The sequence below is a fragment of the Erpetoichthys calabaricus genome, chromosome 4 (genome assembly GCF_900747795.2).
Source record: "Erpetoichthys calabaricus chromosome 4, fErpCal1.3, whole genome shotgun sequence".
Taxonomy (NCBI): domain Eukaryota; kingdom Metazoa; phylum Chordata; class Cladistia; order Polypteriformes; family Polypteridae; genus Erpetoichthys; species Erpetoichthys calabaricus.
Window position 1 is genome coordinate 318409183 of NC_041397.2, and position 27551 is coordinate 318436733.

A 27551-nucleotide genomic window follows, 5' to 3' on the forward strand; every position below is an offset into this window, starting at 1 on the left:
CTGTCTGTGTAATGGATCTTAACAATAACAGTTATAAGGACACTTGTTTATGTCAATTGCAGTCTCAATAGTAAAAAGAATATTTCAAAAGTTTTTAAAAACAGTTTTTATCCCGCTGTTTTTTGTAGTTGCCTCGGTGCTCAAGAGGATCTTTAATGCTCACCTTGGAGTGTCCCGTGTGTGTCTGTGTGCCAGTGACTGATCTGCGCCGTGTCTCTCAGCCTCTCTGATGAGCTCCGGATTGACACCTTTGAAAGTTTGTGCAGCAGAGCACATTCAACCTGATCTGCCACAGTGGTTTGCTATCACCTTATTCAATGACGCGGATTAATGGGCGTCAAATGGCAATGAATAGAAGATGAATTAATGTAAATACGTGAGCTGCCTTCTGCAATTAGTCATCGCATTTTGATGGCGATTCTAAGTGGGGATGATTTCTGAACAGATCTCTTATGTGATCCTTCCACAGTATCTCTCAAAATGATTTAGTTCAAATTGGTTATAAAGATTTCACTCCTGATTGTTTTTTAATTGTTATTAATTTTAGTGACTTTTAATTCGGATCGAACTCGGGCTTGTACTAAAAGCAACCACCTTTGTCAGTTGAGCCACAATCAAAAATATTGTAAAGTATTAATAAATGAAATATCTCAATACTTGATCGAATAATAACATCTGTGATTTAAGGATTTCATCTTTCTCAAATGTGCTTACCTTTGTTTTCCGTATACTCTGTTTTAATTAAGTCAGAACAAAGAAAACATTTAAGGATAACCACCCATACAATCAGATTGTGACACAGACTTCGAATGCCGTGAATATATATATATATATATATATATATATATATATATATATATATATATATATATATGAATGGAAGAGAAGGTCTGTGATACGGTTTGCATTTTTGCAGCTGGAGATCCACAAAGGGAGAAAAATGAATTACGTATCATAAAGTAGTTTTTATTCCTGAGCTTTCAGGAGGTGTCACTAGAGAGGTGAGTTTCAAATGATTCGGAGCTTCGATTTGATTTCCGACACAATTGTTTCAAATGTGCTTCACTCCAACCATCACACAGAGAGAGACAGAGAGAGAGAGAGAATGGATGAATGAATGAATGAATGAATGAATGTCTGTGTAGTGATGGGCGGAGTGAAGCCTCACGAACCATCAAAAAGTTTGAAGCAATTGTGTCAGAAATTGAATCGAACCTTCGGAGCATTTGACACTCACCTCTCTAGGGACACCTCCTGGCCATTTTCATTAACATCACACAAACTCATGATCCACTTCAATGACTTCTGTTAAAACTCTTATTGCTTTTACTTTTTCGCTGCTACAGACTGACAATGAAGAGAAGGGTTCGTCAGCGGCTTCTAGTGTCTGATGTCTAAAAAATATATATATAAAAAAATATATACTTATATATATACAGTGCATCCGGAAGGAATTCAGAGCGCATCACTTTTTCCACCTTTTGTTATGTTACAGCCTTATTCCAAAATGGATTAAATTCATTTTTTTCCTCAGAATTCTGCACACAACACCCCATAATGACAACATGAAAAAAGTGTACTTGAGGTTTTTGCAAATTCATTAAAAATAAAAAAACTGAGAAATCCCATGTCCATAAGTATTCACAGCCTTTGCTCAATACTTTGTCGATGCCCCTTTGGCAGCAATTCCAGCCTCAAGTCTTGTTGAATATGATGCCACAAGCTTGGCACACCTATCCTTGGCCAGTTTCGCCCATTCCTCTTTGCAGCACCTCTCAAGCTCCATCAGGTTGGATGGGAAGCGTCGGTGCACAGCCATTTTAAGATCTCTCCAGAGATGTTCAATCGGATTCAAGTCTGGGCTCTGGCTGGGCCACTCAAGGACATTCAGAGAGTTGTCCTGAAGCCACTCGTTTGATATCTTGGCTGTGTGCTTAGGGTCGTTGTTCTGCTGAAAGATGAACCGTCGCCCCAGTCTGAGGTCAAGAGCGCTCTGGAGCAGGTTTTCATCCAGGATGTCTCTGTACATTGCTGCAGTCATCTTTCCCTTTATCCTGACTAGTCTCCCAGTTCCTGCCGCTGAAAAACATCCCCACAGCATGATGCTGCCACCACCATGCTTCACTGTAGGGATGGTGCCTGGTTTCCTCCAAAACGTGACGACTAGCATTCACACCAAAGAGTTCAATCTTTGTCTCATCAGACCAGAGAATTTTCTTTCTCATGGTCTGAGAGTCCTTCAGGTGCCTTTTGGCAAACTCCAGGCAGGCTGCCATTTGCCTTTTACTAAGGAGTGGCTTCTGTCTGGCCACTCTACCATACAGGCCTGATTGGTGGATTGCTGCAGAGATGGTTGTCCTTCTGAAAGGTTTTCCTCTCTCCACAGTGGACCTCTGACAGAGTGACCATCGGGTTCTTGGTCACCTCCCTGACTAAGGCCCTTCTCCCCCAATCGCTCAGTTTAGATGGCCGGCCAGCTCTAGGAAGACTCCTGGTGGTTTCGAACTTCCTCCACTTACGGATGATGGAGGCCACTGTGCTCATTGGGACCTTCAAAGCAGCAGAAATATTTCTGTAACCTTCCCCAGATATGTGCCTTGAGACAATCCTGTCTCTGAGGTCTACAGACAATTCCTTTGACTTCATGCTTGGTTTGTGCTCTGACATGAACTGTCAACTGTGGGACCTTCTATAGACAGGTGTGTGCCTTTCCAAATCATGTCCAATCAACTGAATTGACCACAGGTGGACTCCAATGAAGCTGCAGGAACATCTCAAGGATGATCAGGGGAAACAGGATGGACCTGAGCTCAATTTCGAGCTTCATGGCAAAGGCTGTGAATACTTATGTACATGTGCTTTCTCATTTTTTTTATTTTTAATAAATTTGCAAAAATCTCAAGTAAACTTTTTTTCAGAATTCTGAGGAAAAAAATGAATTTAATCCATTTTGGAATAAGGGTGTAACATAACAAAATGTGGAAAAAGTGATGCACTGTATAAACATGTGTTATAAACTAGTGTTGAAAATGAAACTGCAGACTGCAAACACAAATAGCACTAAAATATAAAGAGCTCTAACTTTAACTGGAAAAAGAACAAATACATTTGGTTTTTAACTTTGCATTCAGAAAGAAGCATGTCTCTGTTACCTTCCTGTAAGTATTGGCCATATTTTAGAAAGGTATTAATTGGATAAGTGTGGATTTAAAATGAGACAGCTTCTCACATAACAAAGAAATATGATTAGATATAAATAATTGTGTTAAAGTAAATAAATGTCTCAATTTTTTTGTTTTTTGTTTAAAACTAGTCATAAATGTGCAAAACATCTTTGCTTTCAAACCCTGATCAAGATTAAAGGAAAAATGCTCTTTTTATAATAATAAAAGAGAAGGGAGACAAAGTTCTTGCAAGAAGGAGAATGTCCATGAATGGAGGTTGTGTATTTTAGGAACTATTATGGTAAAGAGTGTGGTGGCTCAGTGGTTAGCACACTTACCCTACGATGGAAAGTAAAGGTTCAAGCTTATATGTTTTCCTTGTTGAGTCAGTATATTCTCTGTGACTGCGTAGCTTTTTCGGGGAATGCTTTCTTGTTGTAGAATTGTGCCACGCGATTTCTCGATGGGTGGATTCACCTTGTTGTCGCTGAATTGGTACGCCACGGAGTTTCCATGATCTGGAGACCAGCGCTGTATGCAACTGAGCTAGATGTGCTCCTCATTAGATGAAAGGAATACCAGCTTGTGTCCTGAGTAGTTGTTTGATTGTCATGATAAGCATGAAGGGGAAGAAGTAAGTTGTTTGGTCGTGTTAAGTAAACAAGCATGAAGGGAAAGACTCGTTTAAGTATGTTGAACGGTGAAAACTTATAAAATTAAAGGGCACAACCTCGAGTGAGTGTATAGCACGTGTGATAGAGATCTCTGTGAATGAAATACAATTGTAAAAGAGATTGTGAGTATGAGAATATGTGATGATATTTGAAAGAATGAAGCAGTTGCTAAGTGTGTAGAAATGACTGCAAAGATGAGAGGCTTCTGTTAAGAGACAGTGGAGGCTGTTTGTTTGTGAACAGTTGCTTTCTCCAGTGTGCTGAATGTTGTTTAATGAACTTCTGCCTTAGCTGAAGTAAACTATTTGGACATGAAGTGGGATTAAATCTAATAAAGAAAAATAAAAGAAGATTAATTACTCTTATTCAGAGTCTGTGGTGGAAGATGCTCTCGTATGTCATTATTTGTAAGTCTGTGTCTGTTAAAAGTCTTCTCTTTGTCTGTCAGCTGACTAATCAATAATGTGAAGAAGATCCTAAAGATGGGGGATGCCTGACATGGTAACTTTGTAATAGGGGATCAAATCCAAATTTTATACACAGTAATACATGTAAATATCTAAAAAATGCTAGAGCGAGTAAAATTAGAAATGATACTAAGAATAATATTAATTGGTATTGGTAATCCATCCTACACTAGTCAGTGAACCTGGAATGTCATTGATGAAGCCTAGAAACAGAAACAGTGTTAAATAAAGATGACCTACCGACTCTGCTGAATTTTAGAAAAGGGAGATGCCAGGCAGAAGGTCAGTTAAGAATTAAAAGATCTGAATTTCAATAACGTATTATAAGCATAAAAATATATAACTTCAAAACTATAGATGTTCTTTTTCTCCGATTCAGCAAACCCTGTGACCAATGGATGAAACATGCGGCATATTCCTATAAAAGCTGCAAGAAATAATTTAACAGCAAGTTTGGGCAGAGAAATTAGATGTAATCTGACCAACGGGTGGTGAATGTTTGCTTATCAATCATAGATTAATGAACAGCAATTACTGGAATTGTTTCCTTTCATGCTGAAAAGTTGTGCAAGAGTAAGGGTATAACATCCTGTAAAATAAAATCTTTAAATGATGAAAATAATTGTAAAGAGCAAACAGGCTAAATGTTGCTATATTAAACTGCACTAATTTCTTTCTCTAGTCTTCATATACAACACAGTAAAGAGGGTTTAGATATTCTGATGTATGGCAAATGATTATTATTATTAACACTTCTGTAATAATGATATATTCATTTGTATCTGTTAGTGATTCATTTTATGAAGATTTGTTGTTACATCAGTGTATTAAAGTTAGTGCTCAGTGATAATGCACAGAGCTGAATAAATTGGTAAGTCAGTTATACCTCAGGAAATTTATGTTATATGGGAATAATTCAAAAGTTTACCATTAGTCTGTATAAAGTGTGCTGCTGTAATATCTTAAAGACATCTAAGAGATTTGTCTGTTGTTAACATAAGCTAGTTTGTTATAAGGTATAGCTGTTATAAGATTTTTTGTTTAAGACAAAAAGGAATACACCCCTAAGTTCAAATATGTAACATCTTGTTATAATTTAAGGCACCTGTGATGGATAACTGATGCAATGTGTTTATTTTATTTAGTGTATTATCCTACTGAAGAAACATTGTCACTAGCCTGGTTTAAATGTAATAACTTGCCATATTAATTTATCTCTAACTGTTATTTATGATATGAGACTAAGAACTGAGAGTCTAGGATTTCCATTAATAGTGCTCTGTATTGTATTATACACGTGTTTGATAAAGCATTGATTTATGTTATGTAATTTTTTCTACCCTTTACCCTTCTTTATTTAGCATAGTAAGTATTTTACTTTGGCCACTCAATTTAGTGGTTGTTCAAACCTTTCCAACTCATTGGTAGTTCTTTATCAATGAAGAAGAGGTGGTGTTCTACGAACGAAGATTTAAAGTGACTGAACTGTACTAATGACTGTTGGTCTGCTGCACATACTGTACCTGATAATACAGTAGCTGGTGAAGAAACAACTCACTTATCCAGAGTGGAAGAAGTGCAGAATCAAACAAAGATTCTAAGTCCAGCTACTGTAAGTAAATCTGATGCCATGATATGGTTGTGCAAACAAGTTTTTATGGACTTTAACACAAACAGACTGTGAAATGCCACTGAAGTAAAGAGATGAGATGACAGCTGTTGAATGCAAGGACTCTCATGAAGGACTGCTGTATCCAGTGCAGGACTGAAGTGAAGTGTTCCTCTGCTAAATAGAAAGTCACCACGTGTGCATCTCATTAGCTCTCTAAGTGCAATCAGACTGTTTAATTTATGTTCCAGTAATGGCAAAGACTATTTAGTTCCTTTACCAGCCACACGTTTGTTCAGAGGGATCTGCAAAGCCACCAAGCAAAAGACTTTATCTACAAACCACTGGGATGGACAAGCCATGTATATAGTAAGTTTAGGAATATACTTAAAGTGTTATAAGAGGGGCTCGAGGGTATGAAGATATGCATAAGACAGACAGACAGATAGATAGATAGATAGATAGATAGATAGATAGATAGATAGATAGATAGATAGATAGATAGATAGATAGATAGATAGATAGATAGATAGATACTTCATTAATCCCAAGGGGAAATTCACAGCAGCAGCATACTGATACAATAAACAATATTAAATTAAAGAATGATAATAATGCAGGTAAAAACAGACAATAACTTTGTATAATGTTAACGTTTACCCCCCCAGGTTGAATTGAAGAGTCGCATAGTTTGGGGGAGGAACGATCTTCTCAGTCTGTCGGTGGAGCAGGACAGTGACAGCAGTCTGTCGCTGAAGCTGCTCTTCTGTCTAGAGATGATACCGTTTAGTGCATGCAGTGGATTTTCCATAATTGATAGGAGTCTGCTGAGCGCCCGTCGCTCTGCCACAGATGTTAAACTGTCCAGCTCCATGCCAACAATAGAGTCTGCCTTCCTCACCAGTTTGTCCAAGCGTGAGGCATCTTTCTTCTTAATGCTGCCTCCCCAGCACACCACCATATAGAAGAGGGCGCTCGCCATAACCGTCTGATAGAACATCTGCGGCATCTTATTGCAGATGTTGAAGGATGCCAGCCTTCTAAGGAAGTATAACCGGCTCTGTCCTTTCTTGCACAGAGCATCAGTATTGGCAGTCCAGTCTAATTTATCATCCAGCTGCACTCCCAGATATTTATAGGTCTGCACCATCTGCACACAGTCATATCTGATGATCACGGGGTCCATGAGGAGTCTGGGCCTCCTAAAATCCACCACCAGCTCCTTGGTTTTGCTGATGTTCAGGTGTAGGTGGTTTGAGTTGCACCATTTAACAAAGTCATTGATTAGGTCCCTATACTCCTCCTCCTCCCCACTCCTGATGCAGCCCATGATTTAATTTAATTTACCACAAATAATGTTAAATTGTAAACTGAAAGGGAATAGAACATCCCATAGTGAAGTTGGGGAGGATAAAATATAGTGCAATTGTTCATCCAATTGTATTGTAACTTATCATTATTTAATATTTATTTACACTTGTATATTAGATGAAAGAAACAGGAGCTATATTGGCACTACACCCCTCATTTCCACAAACGTTCTTGAGGAGCTGTCTACACTGTGAAGGAGGATCGAGTACCTTTTGCTAAGACCTTCAAAGATGGTTTCTCGTCACAGACACAGTGACAAAGGGTGGTATATGTAATCAGAATATAAGTTTAGTATGTCACTGTGCTCTGTGCAAATATTTTAAATCTACTGTTCCTTTCTGTACAGCTAACACAAAGCCAGATTTAGCACATAGTAGTTCACCATATAAGAACTGCTAGGCAAGCTTTTTAAGACAAGACAAGTTAAGGACAAACAGCGAAATGGGAAATGTACTATTTCTGTGTGTCAGAGTTAGAAGGACATTAGATCTTCTTTTCCTTGTTTGGAATGGCATGATTCACCTAAGTGGGGGCCTGCACATGGAGAAAGAGTATAAAACCTTGGAACATTGCTCAGTACACCTTTGAAGCTGACGGATGGATGGCAGATAATGTCATCAGATTCTGGAAATCCTTCCACCGCAGCGACGAAAATGACAGACTGTATACATCTGGCACCCACTTCGATGACGGTCTTGACATGGCTTCCTCTTCTGTTATGCCGTGTAAACTGTCATTAAAGAATGCCAAGTTATTTCTCCTATGTGATTTCTTACTGCCGTATCACTAAGGGAGGGGTATCGCCTTTTAACATTATATCTATAGGGTTATGTAACATGCCACAATTACAAAAGAACTTATTCAAACCATGGAGCTAGTGCCCCCTGCTGGATTCAGATGGGAAAATGAAAGCAGCAAAATACAGAGAAGTCCTGCAGGAAAACCCGATTCAATGTGCAATAAACTTGTGACATCTGAGAACATGGTTGTTTTTGCAGAAAGACATCTATTCCAAGCAATGAGCCAAAACTTCACAGCAATGGCTTCAGAACAGCAATGTGCCCAGGAGTGGCCATGTCAGAGTCCAGATCTCAGGTCACTTGACAGCATGTGGCTGGACTTGAAAAAGAGTGTTCACTCACAATCTCCATGACTCCTGATAAAGCCTGAGCAGTTTTGTGAAAAAATAATGGAGAGGAAATGTTCAAAACTGATAGAGACAGAAAGACCTGAACACTCTGTCTCAAGGGTGTCATGGTGGCCAAGGGTGCAGCTACTAAATGCTGACTTGAAGGGCATGAAAACTGATGTCACCACTGATCACTCTGCGATTTATATTTGTCATGAATTCAAATCACCTTGCAGAAATCTGTTTTCACTTTGACAGGAGTCTTTTTCTGTTGATCAGTGTCCATAAAGCCAAATTTAATAATATATTCTTTAAACTTTAAAAACTTCCAAGGTATTGAAGTCACTGAAAATATACCTGAAACACTACATCACTTCATCGAAGAGAGGAATGAGAGAAAGTAAAGCTTGGCAGTGCGAGAGACAACAGGGAGGGTGGCTTGGATCATCAAACTAAATGAGTGGACAGAAAGGTCACAAATTTCAAAAATGGCAGCGAGCAAAAGTTAATGCAGCAATTAAAATATGTAAAGCGTGACATCTCTCCCTGCACAGAGAAGTTCATTCTTTCAAAGTCAGAATAAAAATAAGGGCACTGATAAAGGAAGTCAAACAGACTTTATTAAGCAATTCATATTTATTCTGCACAAACTGTTATCATAGAGCACAGCATCTCAAGTTAAGAATACAATGCAAATCAACACAACAAAACAGGGCAACTCAATAGCATTTGTGAGACAGGCCCCTAGAATAAATCTGCAAAAGTGTAAATATATACTGAATAATAAAATAAAAACTACTGAAGAACAAAATATAATGAGTATTAAAATTACAGAGTCCAGCACCTGAGACATAAGCAAAAAAAAAAAAAAACATCAACATGAATAGAATTAAAAACATCAAGTCAAGTGACAGAGTGGGAAGAAAAATGTCACTCATAACACTAGAATTACCAAAGTCTATGAAAAAACTAGCAATCCCGGCCCACCTTAAATCCCTTCGCACCTTTCCGTCAGCGTCTTTTGTGTTGCAAATGTGTCGATCAGCACAAGCAGCCTACTATGTGTAATGAAGTGAATTTAGGTGCAGAAGGAAGCTCCTGTTGTTACGGTTTGGCTTTTGTCCAGAAACGGTTTCATAACCTTTATGACTTTAGTCTCTAAAAGTCTTTCTCCCATGGGACGACTGGGATCTCTTCCTGAATAAGGAGTACCATTGCAAATGTACTTTATTAGGAAAATAGTACTTATTTATGATTGCTTAGAGTGCGACAGGAGCTTTGAAACCTGCAGCTAAAGTCACTTCTGTGCACATAATCTTTGTCAGCATCCTTGTGTTGATCAAATATGGGAAGGTCTGCAGTCTACTTGTGACTTTACATTGTAGGAAGTAAATGAATCAAGGTAAATAACTTTTGATTTGGCTTTTATATAAGTAACATATAAATGTTTTTTATATAAAGACCATCAGAAAAAATAATTACAAACAGGATTTTGCACAATACATTGGCAAGCTCTGTAAGCCCTGCTTTTTCTCTTTGAAGGACACGTTTGGGGCAGACTGACTGGCAGGATGACACCCGACCTGTTGCTGCATCCAAACGGTGACATCTTTCGCCTTTACGCCTGGTGCAGCTGCATTGTTCTTATGTGTGAGTGGATGTTTCTTATGGGAAGGGCTTCTGTTCTCTGTCTCCAATGAAGAACCCTCACCCTCATCTGAGTTCACCTCTGTTATAGCATGTCTTTATTTGAAAACAAACAGTGTCGTAACGGTGAGAATGTGAATGTGACTGAGAGAATAAAACAATATTAAAAACAAAAAGCTAACTTTTACAATTACCATAAATTTACACAGGCTGTTTCAGACTCAAATCAAATGTATGTTTTGATTCTATAATAGTAAGAATAACAGCAGCTCACTACTCAAAACAGAGGTGTCTGGGATCATTTTCATTATGAGTCTGCAGTTTGCACCACCAAAGCAGTCGTAGTAATGTTGTGTCAATGTCGTACCCTAACACGAGTTACTTTTATGCAGTTTTATTCTTGAATAAAAGAACACTTGTTTTGCTATACTTGTAAATTTTTTGAAAGTGTTTATTTGATATTTGGACTTCGCCCTTCACACATCATACACTTCATGTCTAGATTTTGTCAATTAAGACTAAAACATGAAAAACGTTTCTGTTTTAACAATGTGTTTACATAGATTGATGTAGACACGGAACACACATGACATGCATCTATTCCAAAAAACAATATATTATTCACCCTCTACAACTCAAGGCAACTCACACGCAGATAAACAAGACGTGAACAGGGAGAACTTTTTGCCCTTTCTGCGTTGGTGGGATGATGGGATAAGCAGGCTGCTTGGTGCTTGTGCTGATCGACACATTTACAAGACAAAAAGACGCTGACGGAGAGGTGCGAACAGATTTAAGATGGGGCGGGATTATGAGTTTATCGTAGGCTTTGATAATTCAAGTGTTAAGAAGTCAAATCATCAGTAGTTGGTTTAAGAGAGTCCATAAGTGATAAAACTTGGGTTAAGACTCGGACATTAATAATACAGAACAGACGTCATGTCACATGGTGGTAAATACTCTTCACAATGGCAGCTCTAATTCAGATAAATACACAGTGATGTTCAAGTTTTTGCTCCCTTCCAGATGTTCTTTTTTTGTATATTTGTCATAACAAATGGCTTCATTCATCAACTTTAACATTATAAAAAGTTATTGTTTGTCTGTTATACCTGCATTGTTATTAATTTAATATTGTTCTTTATCAGTATGCTGCTGCTGGAGTATGTGAATTTCCCCTTGGGACTATCTATCTATCTATCTATCTATCCATCTATCCATCCATCTATCTATCTATTGTGGCACCCGGCTGGAATTCCTACCCGACCGGGATGCGCGGGGAGACAGGAGGAGGGCTCATGCCTCCTCCAGACCACGAGGGGGCAACTGCCCTGGTTGTATTGGGGGCCACGGGTACAGGGCGTCCCCCTGCCTGAAGGACCCTGGACCCCAGTACTTCCACCACACCAGGAAGTGCTGGGGGGAAGAAAAGAGGGAACACCTGGAGTGCTTCCGGGATGACAGCCGGCACTTCAGCCACACTGGGGTGTGTCGGGTGGAAGATTGCCAGTGCACACCTGGAGCACATCCGGGTATGGATAAAAGGGGCCGCCTCCCTTCATTCAAGGCTGGAGTCGGGTGGAAGCAAAACAAGGTCGGAGAAAGAGAGAAGGAGGCGATCCGAAGAGGCAGAGTAGTTGGCCTGGACTTTGGGGAAGATTTGGGTTTGTGGTGCACTTAAGGACAGTGTAAATAGTAGTTGTGTAAATAAACGTGTGGTGGTGCAAAAATAACATGTCTGCCTGTCTGTGCCCAGGGCTCGTTCCGCAGTATCTATCTATCTATCTATCTATCTATCTATCTATCTATCTATCTATCTATCTATCTATCTATCTATCTATCTATCTATCTATCAATTATAATATTAGATGACAGGAATCAGAGTAAACATATAACACCATTTATAAGATGCTGCCTAAGATATTGAAGTAATAAGTAATCCAACATCTGTATTGTAATAAGTAATCCAACATCTGTATTGCCATGTGCAAGAGAATTGTCTGATTAGTGACTCACGAAAACAGCTGAGCAAAGATAACTGTTAACAAGACAGAGCCAGCCTTATTGAATCTAAACCTCAGCATATGTTGTCACTTATCATGACAATGAAGTTCTCACCCTAAGGTTTCTAGAACAAGATGGAGTCTTGATCGAAGGAAATCTCAGAAGAGATGAAGGAAAATGAAAATAAAATCAGGAAAGTGTTAGCCATTGCTAAGGCTCTGTGACTCCACTACACCACAATGACAGCTATTATCTCAAAAAGCAAAAACATTCAGAAAAAAAGTAACATGGCCTACCAAAAGGGTGCAGGAATGTCTGAGACAAGAAGTCATAGAGGATTCCAGGAAAAAAAACATCCAAAGACCTTCAGGGCTGTCTACCCTCCTCAGGTCAGAGTTCATGACTCTGTTATTAATGGTGAAGAGTTAAAGCAGGACTCATTGGAGAGCAGAAAGACAAACTTTACTATCCAAGACCAGCTTTGGTGCTCATCTCACAATTGCACAGAGTGACCTGGATCATCTTCACGTATCTTGTAATAAAGACAGACAAGAACTTTGTGGATGGCGCAGGTCCAACTAGGTCTACTATAAAGTAACACAGCATTCAATAATAAGAACTTCATACCTCGGGTTTCCTTTTTCTAATATTGTATTTTTGTGAAGGTCGAAGGCCATGCGTTGTGTAAAATATGCAAAAACAGAAAATACTAGGAAGGGGGTAAATAATTTTTCACATCACTTAAAACAAAACACAGGTTGGTAATGAATCCTCATTTCCCTAAATGCTGAAAGAACTTGCATGTGTTGCTTATTAAACAAATATAAAATTGTTTTCTTTTTTTCTTTTTTTTTTTTTAATCAGGAACCGTGCATTTTCTTCTCATATGTAAATGAAGCTTTATCGTTTCATCTGCTATCTATAACCACCATGTGCAGTTCAGGGTCCGGGGGTCTATTCAGTCAGAAATGGGAAGAATCCACAGACCATCACTGAGATTATAATAAGATGGCAGCTTTCATTTCCTACCAGTCCTGTATGTCGAGTATATTGTCACTCACTACCTCTGTCACCTGCATAGCAAAGTGAGGTGACCTTCTGGACTCTGCTCAGACTAGCAGCTCTGTGATTTACTGCTGAAGTGATCTTTACGATTCCTGAAGACAGCAACTCTGACAGGTGGCTGGAACTCTTGATAGCAGTTTAAGTACGAAGTAGAAATGCAGGGGACTCACAGATCCAGCTATAAGGAACACCACAGGAAGATCTCGTCACGATGTTATCTCTCTGCTGTATCAGTAGACAGAGTCCTTTGTAGTCATCACTGGCTCTGAAACAAAAGAGGAGCTGTTAGGCCTTCTCCTGATCTGACTGACCTTGTAGCCTCACATATATCACTTGAGTTTAGACATAAAACAGATGAAAGGCCACAAGGCTGTGCAGCAAAGAGGGCTGTAAGTCAGTAGTGTGGCTAATAAACTGAAATTCAATACTCACTGTACAGGAACAGTCTGGGGCCTGACTTAGCCATGATGGGTGAATTAAACAAAATGATTAAGAACATTTATAACAGAAACCAAACACAGACCATGACACCCCAACACCCACCCCATTCTGAGTCAGAATTGTCAATGTGGATGCAAATGAAGCAACTCAACTTTTAAAAAAATACGTAACGTACTGTATATTAGCACAAAGGTCTCAGAACATTTGCTGACACACTTTTTACGGTTTCATAGATATTCCACTACATACAATAAGTAATATGGAATTCAAAAACCACTTAATATTTGTAAAATGAATGAATATGTTGTGGCATGTGGCTGGGGGTGGTACCCAGCCGGGACGGCCAGGAGGGCCGGAGGAGGGCTTGAGCCTCCTCCAGACCACAAGGGGGCGACCGCCCTGGTTGCTTTGGGGACCACGGGTACAGAACTTTGAAGCTCAGGGGGGCGCCCCGATGCCTGTGGAGCCCTGGACCTCAGCACTTCCGCCACACTTGGGAGTGCCGATGGAAGATTGCCGGGAAGCACTTGGAGCACATCCGGGTGATTATAAAAGGAACGTCAGGGCAACACCCCCAGACCTTTTGCTTTTGTTTCCACAGGGCAGAGCCGTAGTGCTGAGGACGCCAATTCCCCATTATGGAGAAGACCAGCCCGCGCTGGACGTGCCGCTGAGTCCCATGGGACTCGTCTGGAAGAGGGGCGGTGTAACAGGTGGCCGGGTCCCATGCCCGGTCGGGATGCCCCTGCTGCATATGTAGCCCACCCTGGCAGCCACCCCACATCCCCACAGGGCTGTGGAGGACTCAGTCTCCCATGAAGCCCTGCGGGAAACTGAAGCACCCGCATCACCCAGGGAGGCTGTCACCAAGCGTCCCAGGGGAGGTACTGAGGAGCCCACAGCTGCTCCCCTGGAACATAGGCAGCAGGGGCATCCCGGCCGGGCATGGGACCCGGCCGCCCATTACAATGTCAAAGCTTTTATTGTGGTTTGTGTACCTTCACTGTTTTTTCCGTGTTCATTGCCTTGACTTTCAGGGTGACATCTAGAAATGCTGCCATTGCTTCCTGTTTTCTGGCTGAATACACTTCTGATCATTTCCAGTAGCCGTCCTCAGAAACATGACTCACTAGTTCACTTTATCAGGTCTCTGATGATTCTGAAGACATGACCATTTCTATTAAAGACTAAAGTGCCATGGCCTCGCTAGCCTTTATTACAGGGTGGCAACTGCTCTTCTCTGTGCGGCCATCAGTGCTGCTGTGTCTCTTGTGACCCTTAACTATGCTGATGATCTCATTTTAGAGCTCATTAAACTCTACGGCTCAAAATCTGAACTAACAATGTCATCATATTGTACTTACACCATTAATAGGAAATGAAGATGAATTTGGGGCAGCATGATGAAGCTCTTCCCAAACATATGGTGGGTCCGACACATTTCAGAGTTTGTCTGCTGTGTGCCAGACTGGCTTTTGGGCAAATTTTGGGCTCTTTCTAGTCTGGATAGTGTCCAGCTCCCTCTGTTGCATACTGCAGACAGGAATACAGTTGTATGGATGAGTGGACTCTTTATAACCAACAACATCCCATAATCTGCCTATTATATGTCCGCTATTCCACCTGCAGTTATCCACTTTGTGTCCATTCACACTCCTACCTCAGCCTCTTCGGCTCATCACTGTCCCTGTGGCACCCTGTGACCTCATGGCACATCAGCAGGGTGTTTAAGTTCAGAAATGACATTCTCACTTATTTACTGCACTGTAAAGCGTTTGTCATTTGTAACTTATTTCATTATTGTCTTCAGAGCTCTATGAAACAACATTCATGACTACATGTGGAAGGCCAGCATTAGTGGCAGGATTTAGGGAAAGGAGTCGTTAAATGTGAAGTCAGCAGTCACCGGCCATATTTATGTGATACTTATACAAAAACTGCTTTGAGATTCAATAATGTCAGAAACGCACAAATTATTTTGATGTCTGTTCATCTGTTTAAGGTTATTAAATAAGATAGTAAACAGTTTGTTTGTCTCCTCTAATAACAGTAAAGTGTCTTCTGTAGGTAACCCCCATCTGCTCCTGCCTAATACGGTTTTGTAGCTCATTCAGTCAAAGTGAGACGTCTCAGAATGAAAGGAGTCTTCTTACCTCTGGGATTGTACAGGTTCAACGTCCATCCTGGTAGTTGTGTTTTCTTTACTGATGTCATCTCCGCCAATCCAATAAAACATCACTTCACTTTCGATGACCTCATATAGATTTGATAAAAATTTCTGAAAAGAAAACATGAAATGAAGAAGTTGATGTACAGTTGAATTTGCGTGTGTCTGCATTATATTGAATTGTCTTCTCTTAGTCACAATCATTCAAAAGGTTAAAGTAAAACACATTTTACCTCCTTTTTTGCTTTAATAGATACTGTCCTGAGTCTCCCTTAATAAATGCAATGAACATACAAAACTCTCAGTGTGTCACCTGCTTTTATAATAAACAGAGCTATTGTGTCACTTCTTGTGTCACTTGAGCAGATGGCAGTGATGTCCAACACAACTAATGTGTCAGTGTGCTAACAGAGATACTGAATACTAAATACGACATCCCAGGGGGAAACTTCACAAAAACCCCAGCCCCCCCAATGGATAGATAGATAGATAGATAGATAGATAGATAGATAGATAGATAGATAGATAGATAGATAGATAGATAGATAGATAGATAGATAGATAGATAGATAGATAGATAGATAGATAGATAGATACTTTATTAATCCCAATGATATCAACCAATGATAGAATTTGCTAGACGTTTAGACTGATTTGGGTCTTAACAGGGGCCTACCACCTCAGAAGGGCAGTCCAGTAGCATTCTGTGTTTTATTTGGAGTGATGCAATGGCCACCTGGTGATTTTCATGAAATAATGATGAGCAAATCTTAAATTGCATCATATACTAAATCGACTAGCACATCACCAGTGACCCTTTGTCTATTACGAATCTCCCAGATATTCAAATTAAAAACCAGAAATGCATGTAAACGTAAGGTAGAAATGGCAAATCTAAGAGCTCCTGTATCGAAAAAAGAAGAAACAGCAAACTAGGATTCACAGCATGTCTGATGGCGTCAGTTGTAGTGAATGAAGAAAGATGGAAAGTGCACTCTGACAGAATCTTTACTTTCTCACATAGTGGTCACAAAACAAAGGGTCTCTCAGACTTTCCTTAATATGGCAGTCACCCTGAGCCTTTGAAATGCTTTGACTGACTCTCCAGATCCATTGGAGGAATCTGCTAAAGAAAGACATTCCTGCTTTAATAACATACTGAGATGACTCAACTTCAGCTTCAGTCTTCTGAGATTTTTCTTGTGATGCACTTTCCAAGTCTTTTTTATCTTTAAAAAACTGAGCTTGTCCTGACAGTTTAACTTACAGTATACAGTTTTTCATGACAGTCATCTTAAATCCACCTGCATAAATGACATACCTGCTCCTCTAAGCTTTCGATATTCACTAGTCGTCCACCCCTTCTTATGCATTTATCACGGCTCTCAGTCCAGTTCAGTTCACTACTGGAGAAGAAGTAACACTTGGACCTGAAGGGGACCCAGCCCGGTTTACATACAGGGCAAGTGTTTTCTGTAGAAAAAAAAAAGAAAAGAGCAAATGAAAAATGAAGGATTAGATGAGCAAGGAGCCCACAGTCTACTAACCCTGAAGCAGAGCACTGACCGTGAGTTGTGTTTGTAACATCACAGTAGAAGTCCTTCACATTACTGAACTTTCTTAACTCTTCCAAGTCTTGCTCCTTGTGATTTAATGTTATGAAATCTGAGGAAAACAAATCATTTCATAACATTAGTAATATAAAGTAACACATCTTTTAGGCCTGAGTTAAGAAATGCTATCAGGTTTGCAGTGACAAACAATCACTTGCCATGTTTCCATCCATCCATTTTCCAACCCGCTGAATCCGAACACAGGATCACGGGGGACTGCTGGAGCCAATCCCAGCCAACACATGGCACAAGGCAGGAACCAATCCCGGGCAGGGTGCCAACCCACCGCAGGACACACACAAACACACCAAGCACGCACTAGGGTCAATTTAGAATTGCCAATCCACCTAACCAGCATGTCTTTGGACTGTGGGAGGAAACCCACGCAGACACGGGGAGAACATGCAAACTCCACACAGGGAGGGCCTGGGAAGCGAACCCGGGTCCCCAGGTCTCCCAACTGTGAGACAGCAGCACTACCCACTGTGCCACCGTGCCACCCTTGCCATGTTTCCTTCTCATTTTACTCCATCAGAGTTTGTAAGAACAGATGAAGATTGCGCCTTACTAGTTTTCGTTTTTTTTTTTAATCAACTTAAAGGAGTATGAACAAGCTGAGATGCACATTGTTCTTTTCTTGTTAGTTGTGTCAAGGCTCAACATCCGGGGCTCTCACCTGACTTCAAACGGTCCACATGACCCCCTAGTAGATCGTAACCCAGATTGGCACAGTGGCAAGTGAAAGACAACAACTGGTTTTGAAAGTCAAACAGCAAAAGCAAAATAATAAAGTGTGTCACGCCATGTGTGCCTTTGGGTCAGCTTCTGGTCTCATCTGAGGTAAGCCTGCTTTCATTTCTTTTTATTTTAAGTAAACAGGTTGACACGGTTGGCACCCCAACATTTATTTTGAGTCCTGTCCTACCCTAATCCAACGACAAGTGGCGCAGTCAGAAGGAGTTTGTGTCTTACGATGGCTGAAATCGGTTAACTGGTCGTAATTAGTCCAACAACTGGCAGACCAGGTAAACCAGTTAGAAATTCACCACAGGCAAACCTGGCAGAAGCCAAAGCACGACTTAAGGCAGCAGTAGCCAAACGCCTTGGATGAGGACAAGGACGAGCCCAACTTAAGTGCAAATGCGCCCGCGGGATGACGTTGAGTCATTCCTGCTAGTTTTTGAGTGTACTTCTGCCCGACACCGCAGGCCCCAAGAGGAATGGGCACATCTACTCAATCCCTTCCTAACAGGGGTATTATGTTTTGGAGAAAAAAGATGAGCACATGATAGCACAAGGTTAACAAATGCTAAAGTTTTAGCCATTGGCTTCACAGCCATAGGCTCTGGAGAGGCGTCTTTTCACAGGATCAGAGCACCATAAGGCAGTGCACTTATCTCCAGAAGGAGACGCGACCTCTTGGGAGTGTCTCGTTTTTACAGTTCAAGGACTCGAAGGGGCATGGCCAGATGCCCTCAGTGTGGGCATCCTCTCTGAGCGGTCGGTGATGAGATACAAGTGTTAGCAATTGTGCCCCATGGTGTCCCAGAGTGGTAGCGCTTACCTCAGGTCAGCCCGGAAGATGAACCCCAAAACGCACAGGCATGACAAGTGCAATGCAGTAGGTAAGAAAGAAGTCAATAAATAGTCCATAAAAAGGCAGTGTAATCGTGGAGGTTAAAAACAGTCAATCAATATTTAAAAACCCTTTTTGAAATGATTCAAGGTATCAGGTTAGTCTCCTTGACAAGATAAACTCACCTCTCTCAGCTGCCATCAACTGTCTCTCATCCCACCTGCACTAACCAACTTCAGCTGAGACACACCTCGCTGGCCCCCTGTCATCAGATATGCTGTATCGTGCTACCAGGATCTCGGGTGGGACAATCCAAGACCCCACTCTTGTTCTAAGTTTCACCAGGGAGACCCCTTGGAGTGCCAGTGTCTTGGCTCCCTTGCTGTGCTCTGACAGCCCTGCCTCCCCACCACCTCTGAGCTTGTTTGCACTGCCGATCCCACCTTGAAGTTCAGTCTCCTTATCCTCCAACCTCCCCCCAGTACTGCTCAGTCTTCCATATTAAATATCGGTGGGCACAGTGCTTAATTAAGAGACCAAGACTGCCAATGAGGCAATCAGCCAAACCTCCACAACCTCTAAGAAAAATCAGGAGGAGATGTTGGGACAGCTTAGCTATTAGCTAAACACACGGGCCTGATGGACTGAAGGGTCACCTCTAGTTTGTCAAATTTCTTAGGTTTCTATTCCTGCAGTTTCTCAAGATTCTTTTCATCTTTAACATTAGTGACGTCTATTGAGATGACAGTTAAGTATTTTGTCTAATGCTTATTTTTGTTATTGGTTCTTCAAAACAGTAAATGATAATTTAGTGCACAATACATGATAAATACATAAAATGACACAACACAGAGAAATACACTCATCTCCTAAACTCCAACGATCTTTAAAAGTAAAACATAAATTAGGCTGGAGGAGGCTGTAATGCAGACATCAGAGGACAGCAGTTTAAAGAGAGGGAATGGAGTCAGGAGATGGCACAGACAGATAATCGGGAGACAAATATTTAAATAGGCAAAGAAGGGGGAAGGGGGTCCATTAATTGTTTTTATTTTTATATATATATTATTTACTTGAGCTTATGTAAAATGATCATTTCCCCTTAGAGACAAATAAAGTATAATCTAATCTATTATTCTAAAAGAACTGTAATGTTAAGTAATGTTAAATATACTTTGATTACTTATGTAAGATGATGCCACAATCTAATGCAGGACCACAGCACAGCGTCACAGAAGGAAACACAGTACATCTCATCTAAGAGTAGTTTCAGATATTAAACTGGGATTATCTCACAGAAGTAACACAGCATTGTAGCAGCTAGCTCAGTGGCCTGAAGATGGGAGGGGCTGGATGCCTGATTGACAAGTGACCTGTCACACACACAGATGCAGTTTCAGGAGGGTCTGCACTTCATCCATCAAGCCTGGGAAGATTCAAGAATGCAGAGGACCAAATAAACAGGAGGCCCAGGCAGAAGATGAAGATGACTTTTGGTCGATTGCTAGGAGAGAGCATGTCAGGTGGAAGGACGGTCAGCAGTCCTAGCTGTGCTACACGATGGGGATGGCACAAGAGCAGCAGCTTGTAAGAGTGAGAAAGGGCAATTATAAATGTTGGGCTTCCTGAGATATGGGGGGAGATTTATCATTATTACTTTAACAAATCTGTTCTTGGGCTTAACTGCTATTTATTATGTGTGTTAGCCTCTACATCTTAGCATTTATTATGACATCTTTAACGTTAGAGTGGTTTTAAAAATTAGTTGGTCAGACGCACATGCTGTATAACTAGTTTACGAAGATTTATGATATGATTAAAATATAGAAATGGTAAAATCTTTTGCCTTTTAAGTCATTCCTAGGTTAATTTATGATATTAGGTGTCATTCATGCGTGACAGAGGACCACCTTCCTGGTTTATCAGAGTAAGTGATACCACCTCAGGGTGAGAGGGAGCGCAGTCACTAACATTATTGTCTGTTTGTCACCCACTGCAGCAAGAAGATGACTCCTGAGGGCAACTGATACTGGCCTAATGGCTGGAAGATTATAAAAGAGTGGACACCCCAGAGAATGGCGTCTCATATCAGATCTGAACTGTGAGCAGCACGGAGCGCCCAAAGATGACCAACACTACCAAGTTAATTTTATTATAGGATTCAAGAAGAATCCGCTGTCTTTTGTTTATATTATCTGGTATCTCATCAAATGTTCTTTTTGTTTAAGATTATTTACATTTGGATTAAAAGGGGTAACCTAGCTGGCAGCCCAACACTTCAACGACATTTTGAGCATCCTTCCAATCATCCATATATATACACATACACTGTATATACATATATACATATATACACATATATATATATATACATATATACACATATACATATATATATACATATATACACATATACATATATACACATATACATATATATATACACATATATATATATATATATATATATATATATATATATATATATATATATATATATATATATATATATATATATATATATATATATATATATATACATACACATATATATACATATATACATATACATATATATACATATATATTTATACATATATATATATATATATATATACACATACATATACATGTAGATATACAGTATATATCTATATATCTATATTAGCACTTTGGGATTGCTAAAATATAAAGTGCAATATAAATAAAATGTATTATTATTATCTATCTATCTATCTATCTATCTATCTATCTATCTATCTATCTATCTATCTATCTATCTATCTATCTATATATATATATATAGTAAAATGCAGTTGCACTTATTTATTTATTCTTTACTTATTTCTGACTTTATAGGAACGCACATTTTTATCCACGACATCAATGTTTTAGTCCTGTGGACCCACTGAACTGCACATTTTCAAAATGTCTCTCTGCCAGCTCACTCTGTTTTGCACCTCCAGCCTCAGGTCCCTGAATGACATCACAGGGTCTTCTGACTTGATCAGCCAGAGAGAGTCCTGCCACTGGAGGTCTGCAGACAGACCTTTCCCCTTCAAACCCCAAGCTTATTGTCAGGAACTGTGAGGACCATCAAGCCTTGCTTTAATTGGCAAGGAATGGGCTAGGAGCCAACCGCACCTACAGCCAGTCCCACCTTTTGGATGTCATTTTAGTTCTGCCTCAGGACAGAAAATAAGTAGGCCATAAAGACAAAAGAATAAAAGATCACGATACGAAATATTAAAACTAAAGCAGTTACTAAGTAACAAGGTCTTGTAATCTTTGATAAACACAAAAGTGTGAGGACAACTTAAATGTCATTATGGCGATTATGTCACTGACTGTGACTTTTAGTGTGCACCACTCAACGAGCAGAATACTGTGTTTAGGCAATAAAATGACAAAATGTTAGCACCCATTAATTAACAACATGGCATCATGGCCAAATTAAATCATCACATTAAAATGCCACAAGAAGCCATAGAACAACAAGTTAAAACATTTCAAATAAGTGGACATCATAATGCTCCTCCAGATGCTCCTGTCTATGAATATAATGTAGTAGTCACTTGATTGGTGGGCAGGGGAAAGAAACAAAGAAGCTCAAAAGAGACCCCTCCTCAAGCGTGGTGTACTATTAACCCCTGAGACAGCCATCCTCTGAGCTTCACTGCTCTGAAGTTAGCTTGGGATTCTGTTTTTGTTTTTTCTTCTTTCATTAACCTGAGTTTTGTAGTTGGTTTGGTTTTTCTCTCATTTTGATTTGTTGCTGTTCTCTAAACTGCCTGCTTATGTCCCTCCAGCTGCGTTTTGAAAGTCTTTGTGGTATTTGGATTTGTAACAAAAAATGGCTTTAATAAACCTCATTGCTGTGTTTAAGTTAGTTTGTTCAGATTTATATTCCACTTGAGCTTTGCATAACGTCACAACTGCTATTGTCATGCATGCATGTCAGAGGCTCACCCTCCAAGTTCTTCCCAGGTATGTGATACCACCACAGGCCAGAAGGGGGTGCTGTGGCTAACAGTCTTGCCCTTTTCTTTCACCAAAGTACAGAGAAAATGACCAGTGAGGGCAACTGACTCTGACCCTTCTGGTCCGTAGGCTACAAGAACTTGACATCCCAGAAGGAATTGTCACGTCTATCCAAAGCGACCAGAGCTAAGGATCTCTGTGGCTTTCAGATGACAGGCAAGAAAGCCTGATTAATACCAGCCACTTTATTACTGCGGCAATAGTTTTGTTTCATTTTACTCCATCAAGAGTTTGCTTCTGTTTGGACTTAGAAGTAAACAGGGATGGCCAGGTTGGCATCCTAAAAATTCATCTTCATTTGAGCCTGTTATCCCTTCAGATGACCCCACTATGTATACTGAATTACAGCTGTATGATTAGCTATTATGTGGCAATGAGCAAAGTCCACCTAATAAAGGAGCCAATGACTGCAGGTATAAGAAATACACAAAGCATTCACACATTCACATTTCCTTCACTTTTCAATGCCATATCAGTACAGATGATACTTACGATAAACAGAAAGGGATATGAGGGCGGCCAGTAGGAGAACACAGAAGATCGCCAGCACCTTCTCCAAGGTGACTTTCCTTTCTGCTTCAACATGAGGCACTGGAGCTGCAAGAAAAGCAAGGTGGAGTGAGATCAGAGAATGAACAGCACATGAACTACGTGATGTAGGATAAAGTGGGCATTGCTCATTCTTCTAGGCTTTACCGGCCCAACAGACCTATTTAGGTAGCAGAATTAGAAGATGTTCAGCTGTGCCTTCCCTCACTTACAGTCCAAACTAAGTAACTGAACTCCACCAGAATCTGTCTGTAGTTCATCTGATGATAAAGGAGCAAATCAGACATCTTTCCAGAGGCCACCCTGCAAACGTCTTGAGTCACAAGGCATGAAATGGACTCCAGCAAAAACAAAGAGCTATAATTCAAGGAATGAGGGCTGGGATAGACAGAATAACTTGACTATGAGTAGGTCCTGATTTAGTGACTGGAAGGGACTTTAAAGCAATCATGAGGTGTTAGAATTCCTTTTTAAAAACTAGCTGCACCCACGTATTCTGTCAGAGAGAGGCGCACACACACTCACTGATCTCTAAGGACCATTCTGAGGGGACCCAGAACACTCACTCTCCAAAATGACTGAAAAGCTCTACAGTGGCTCTCTTAAAGTTAAAAGCTGGGAACTGACAAACACTTTCTGTTTGAGGATCTGTGAAACCACAGCACCTGCCCTTCAGAAGAGGTCACCCACCTGAAACTAAGCATATTCAGGCCCGGCCAGTACTTGAATGAGAGACCATTTAGGAAGAGCTTGGATTGCTGCTGAAAGAGGTATTGGTGAAGCCAGCAGAGGGCGCTTACCCTGTGGTCCGTGTGTGGATCCGAAAGCCCCAGTGCAGTGACAAGGACAATGTGCTGTAAAAATGGCACCACCCTTCAGATCAGATGTAAAACCGAGGTCCTAACTCTCTGTGGTCATCAAAGACCCTGAGCATCCTTTGCAAAAAGTGGGTTGTATGCCGACATCCAGGCTAAACTGCCTACCACGGCCTAATCATTCTGGACCCCTAATCATCCCAAGTCTGTAACTGACTCACTGTCTCTCAACACTTCACCACCTAACAGCTAATTTGTGGTAAGCATGGCACAATAATGGCTGCTGTCGAATCATCCAGGTGGCTGCAGCACATTAGTGAGGGTGGAAGTGGCTCCCCACTCTCTATGTAAAGTGCTTTTATAAATGTAAAGAGTTTATTATTATTATTGTCTGAGCCAAGCCAAACTGCGGGCCAGTGTGCTAAAAAGGTTAAGAAGTAGCCATTACTTCAAGAAATGAATTTCAGCATCTAAACTCTTGTGCCACAAACAGTAACGCTCTTCTCTATGAAGCTGCACACGACACAGCAAAGGGCCTAAGGGCAGAAAGGAAGATGAGAAAGCAGCACCACAGACCACCACAGATGAAGGACCCTGCAGTAAAAAGAAAGAGTGGACGCCAACGCAAGAATCCTCCACATGAACCCGGGGCGACAACAAAACAACTCCTCCACACAACATCTGACATCGTCCATAAAGACTTGGTATCGTTAAACTATTTCTCTGTCAATAAATTAATCCTCTAAATAGCAGTAAACAGCCAGCCTCTCTGTCTAACCTGGCAGGGTCCTGTTGTATAGATCACCATACTTTATATATGTAGTTATATTTCTATAATCCTTGTTTTTATCAATACTTTGCATTATTCTGTTTCTTTAATGAGTGGCCTTCATTTGATCTTTGACATTATATATTAGTTCCTCCATTCCAAGGAGTCAAGGACACCCAGGTGTTGAGCAGAAGTTATCATTAAAGTATTAGAAAAAAAGTAAACGGTGCCTCAATTGCATTTGTTATTCACAGAGTCACGAAAAAATACACTTACAGTATAAAGATAAAAGATAAAACATGACATGAAGTGCTCATAATGAAACAGAGCCATCCCACAATTTCAAAAATGTCTTATGTTTTACCGGGAATTCAAACTAAACAAAGTCCCCCAACCCTCGACTGGTCACTTTCTTCATGAGGTTTCCAGATTGTCACCAACTCTTTTACGCCTCAGACACACACGGGTCCCGAGATGTGGAGGCCGTTTATGATAAGGCTGGCATTTGCTTTATGTGCAGGACTTGAAGAACAGGCTTATCTCCGTACAGGAGTAGCTAATTCAGAAAATAAAAGAAGGGGAACCACATCTGACTAAAATTAGGCAACTGGCAATAAACCTCACTCAAGTGCAAGTGTAATGGCTGCCATTGTTTGTATGACTATAAGTTTAACCAGTGCACATCTTATAACCCACTTGGCTAAGCCAGTGTCTGTGACGGAAGGCTATTTTGAAAACAGTCAACCATTCTGCACAAAAAGTGAGCTGGGCAAATTAGCACTCTGAACAGTCGACCAAAACATGGCTCTCTCAGATTTAATCACTAACAAGAACAGCTAGGACAGGTTCGCTCTTAGCTTTTAAAAGTTTTTGCTGAAGTTAGAAACAAGAGAGCTTTGAGTCACAGCTAATTAACATCAGACCATCCAATCGTCTTCCATACACTACAAACATTTCAAAACACCGTAACACACCATGCCACATAAAAGTGCCGGCCCTTTGGAAAATAATAATTTGAAATAAATACCTGTGTGCTGCTCTTCCTCTGCCCTGTCATCCTGTACTTGTTCCATCTCACAAAAGTCTTCTCTGGCTATGAAATACACTCTGTTCTCCATCGTGTCTATCTTCTACAACAGCATTAAGGCAACTAAAGCATATGTTGAAAACGTTTCTAGTTTCCTAGAAAAAGTGCGTGTGACTCTGTACAATAAGGAATCAGTCAAGTATTAAAAATGTAACTAATTTCTGTAGCCAATAAGATAGAACAGAACACTCAGTGCGTTAAAGCTGTCCTTGAAATATTTGAACACTTTTCAAAGAGTGAGAGGGAGGATATCACAGTCTAAAAGCAAAAGGGGGTTTGAAGAAAATACTGACATGGGGGAAATCCTTCAACCAGCTCAGGGATTCGGCTTTTTATTTTTCTTTCCCAACTGTTGCTTCTTTCACTTGGCTATTATAAGTTGCATTGAGTAAAAGCAGCTAGAGAAATATGTTGTGTGTCGTCATTTCAGGGTGTAAAACAACAAATTATGAATATTCTGAAGGGGGGGTGTCTTTTCTTCATTCCGTATATGAGACACACGAGGTAAATTCCCAGTTCATGATGGTTTAGGTGTCTGAATCGACCAAAAGCTTCACCAGCCGGGGGCTTTTGATGAGATGCGTTGCTGAAGTTTGTCCCTTTGACGTGGTTTTGTCACCAGATGTAGGCATCATGTCTGCAATTGAAGAGCACAGGCCAGTTGTGTTCTCAGAAGACCCACGCTGTCATTTATTTTTGGAGTTGACTAAAAGCACAATGAGATGTGGATTGCTACAGAATTAAATGATTATTTATGCTTATAAGCACCAAAGTGGTAGGTGGGCTTGCATCTCCTGACATTTCCAATTCCTGCCCGAGATGAACAAGTTTGTGTAACTCTGGTGCTGTCCCTGAGCCCCCAGGCCAATTCTCAGAGGCCATCCAAGTGCCCAGGGACAGAGCTGCCTAACACTTGCTGAACGTTCACAAACAACACAAATTGTTCTCATTATCTGTGGTTGCTTTGCTTATTTAGCACCTTTTCTATTTTTCTTCTTCAGATTAACAGAAAATATGCATTTAGTGTCAGCAGCTGACATTTTCAGACCATTTCTATCTTGCACCTCTGCCCATTGACATATGCAGGTGAGGTCAGTCGGTGAGTGTGAAGAAGTCGGAGTACAAAGGAATACATCTTAGTTTAGGCAAAACAAGAAAAGAAAAAAAATGTTTATAACTGAAATGTTTGTACCTGCTTCTAGAAGAATGTGAAATGTTGATTTTTAGAAAGCTCCTTTTATACAGGCCATACCAGAGACCTCCATTTTATGTTTCAATTGAAAATGCACTTTGACAAGCATGAATGAGAGTTGTTAAAAACTGTATGTTTAAAATGGCAGTGAAATGGCAGTGAATTCATCAT

General features: G+C 40.4%; 1 protein-coding gene across 1 annotated transcript in view; it reads right to left on the reverse strand.

Moving 5' to 3' along the window:
* The window catches only part of LOC114641132 (killer cell lectin-like receptor subfamily G member 1), a 508352-nt gene extending 482093 nt beyond the window's left edge, over positions 1 to 26259 (reverse strand). The window contains exons 1-6 of the mRNA XM_051925990.1: positions 26129 to 26259; positions 23461 to 23565; positions 17305 to 17403; positions 17060 to 17211; positions 15725 to 15849; positions 9032 to 13395 (exon numbers count right to left, since the gene is read on the reverse strand). Coding sequence (XP_051781950.1) covers positions 13269 to 13395; positions 15725 to 15849; positions 17060 to 17211; positions 17305 to 17403; positions 23461 to 23565; positions 26129 to 26219 — 699 coding nt within the window. The 5' untranslated portion in view covers positions 26220 to 26259 and the 3' untranslated portion in view covers positions 9032 to 13268. Of the gene's footprint in view, positions 13396 to 15724; positions 15850 to 17059; positions 17212 to 17304; positions 17404 to 23460; positions 23566 to 26128 lie in introns of the transcript that reaches the window.
* Between the last annotated feature and the right edge of the window lie 1292 nt (positions 26260 to 27551).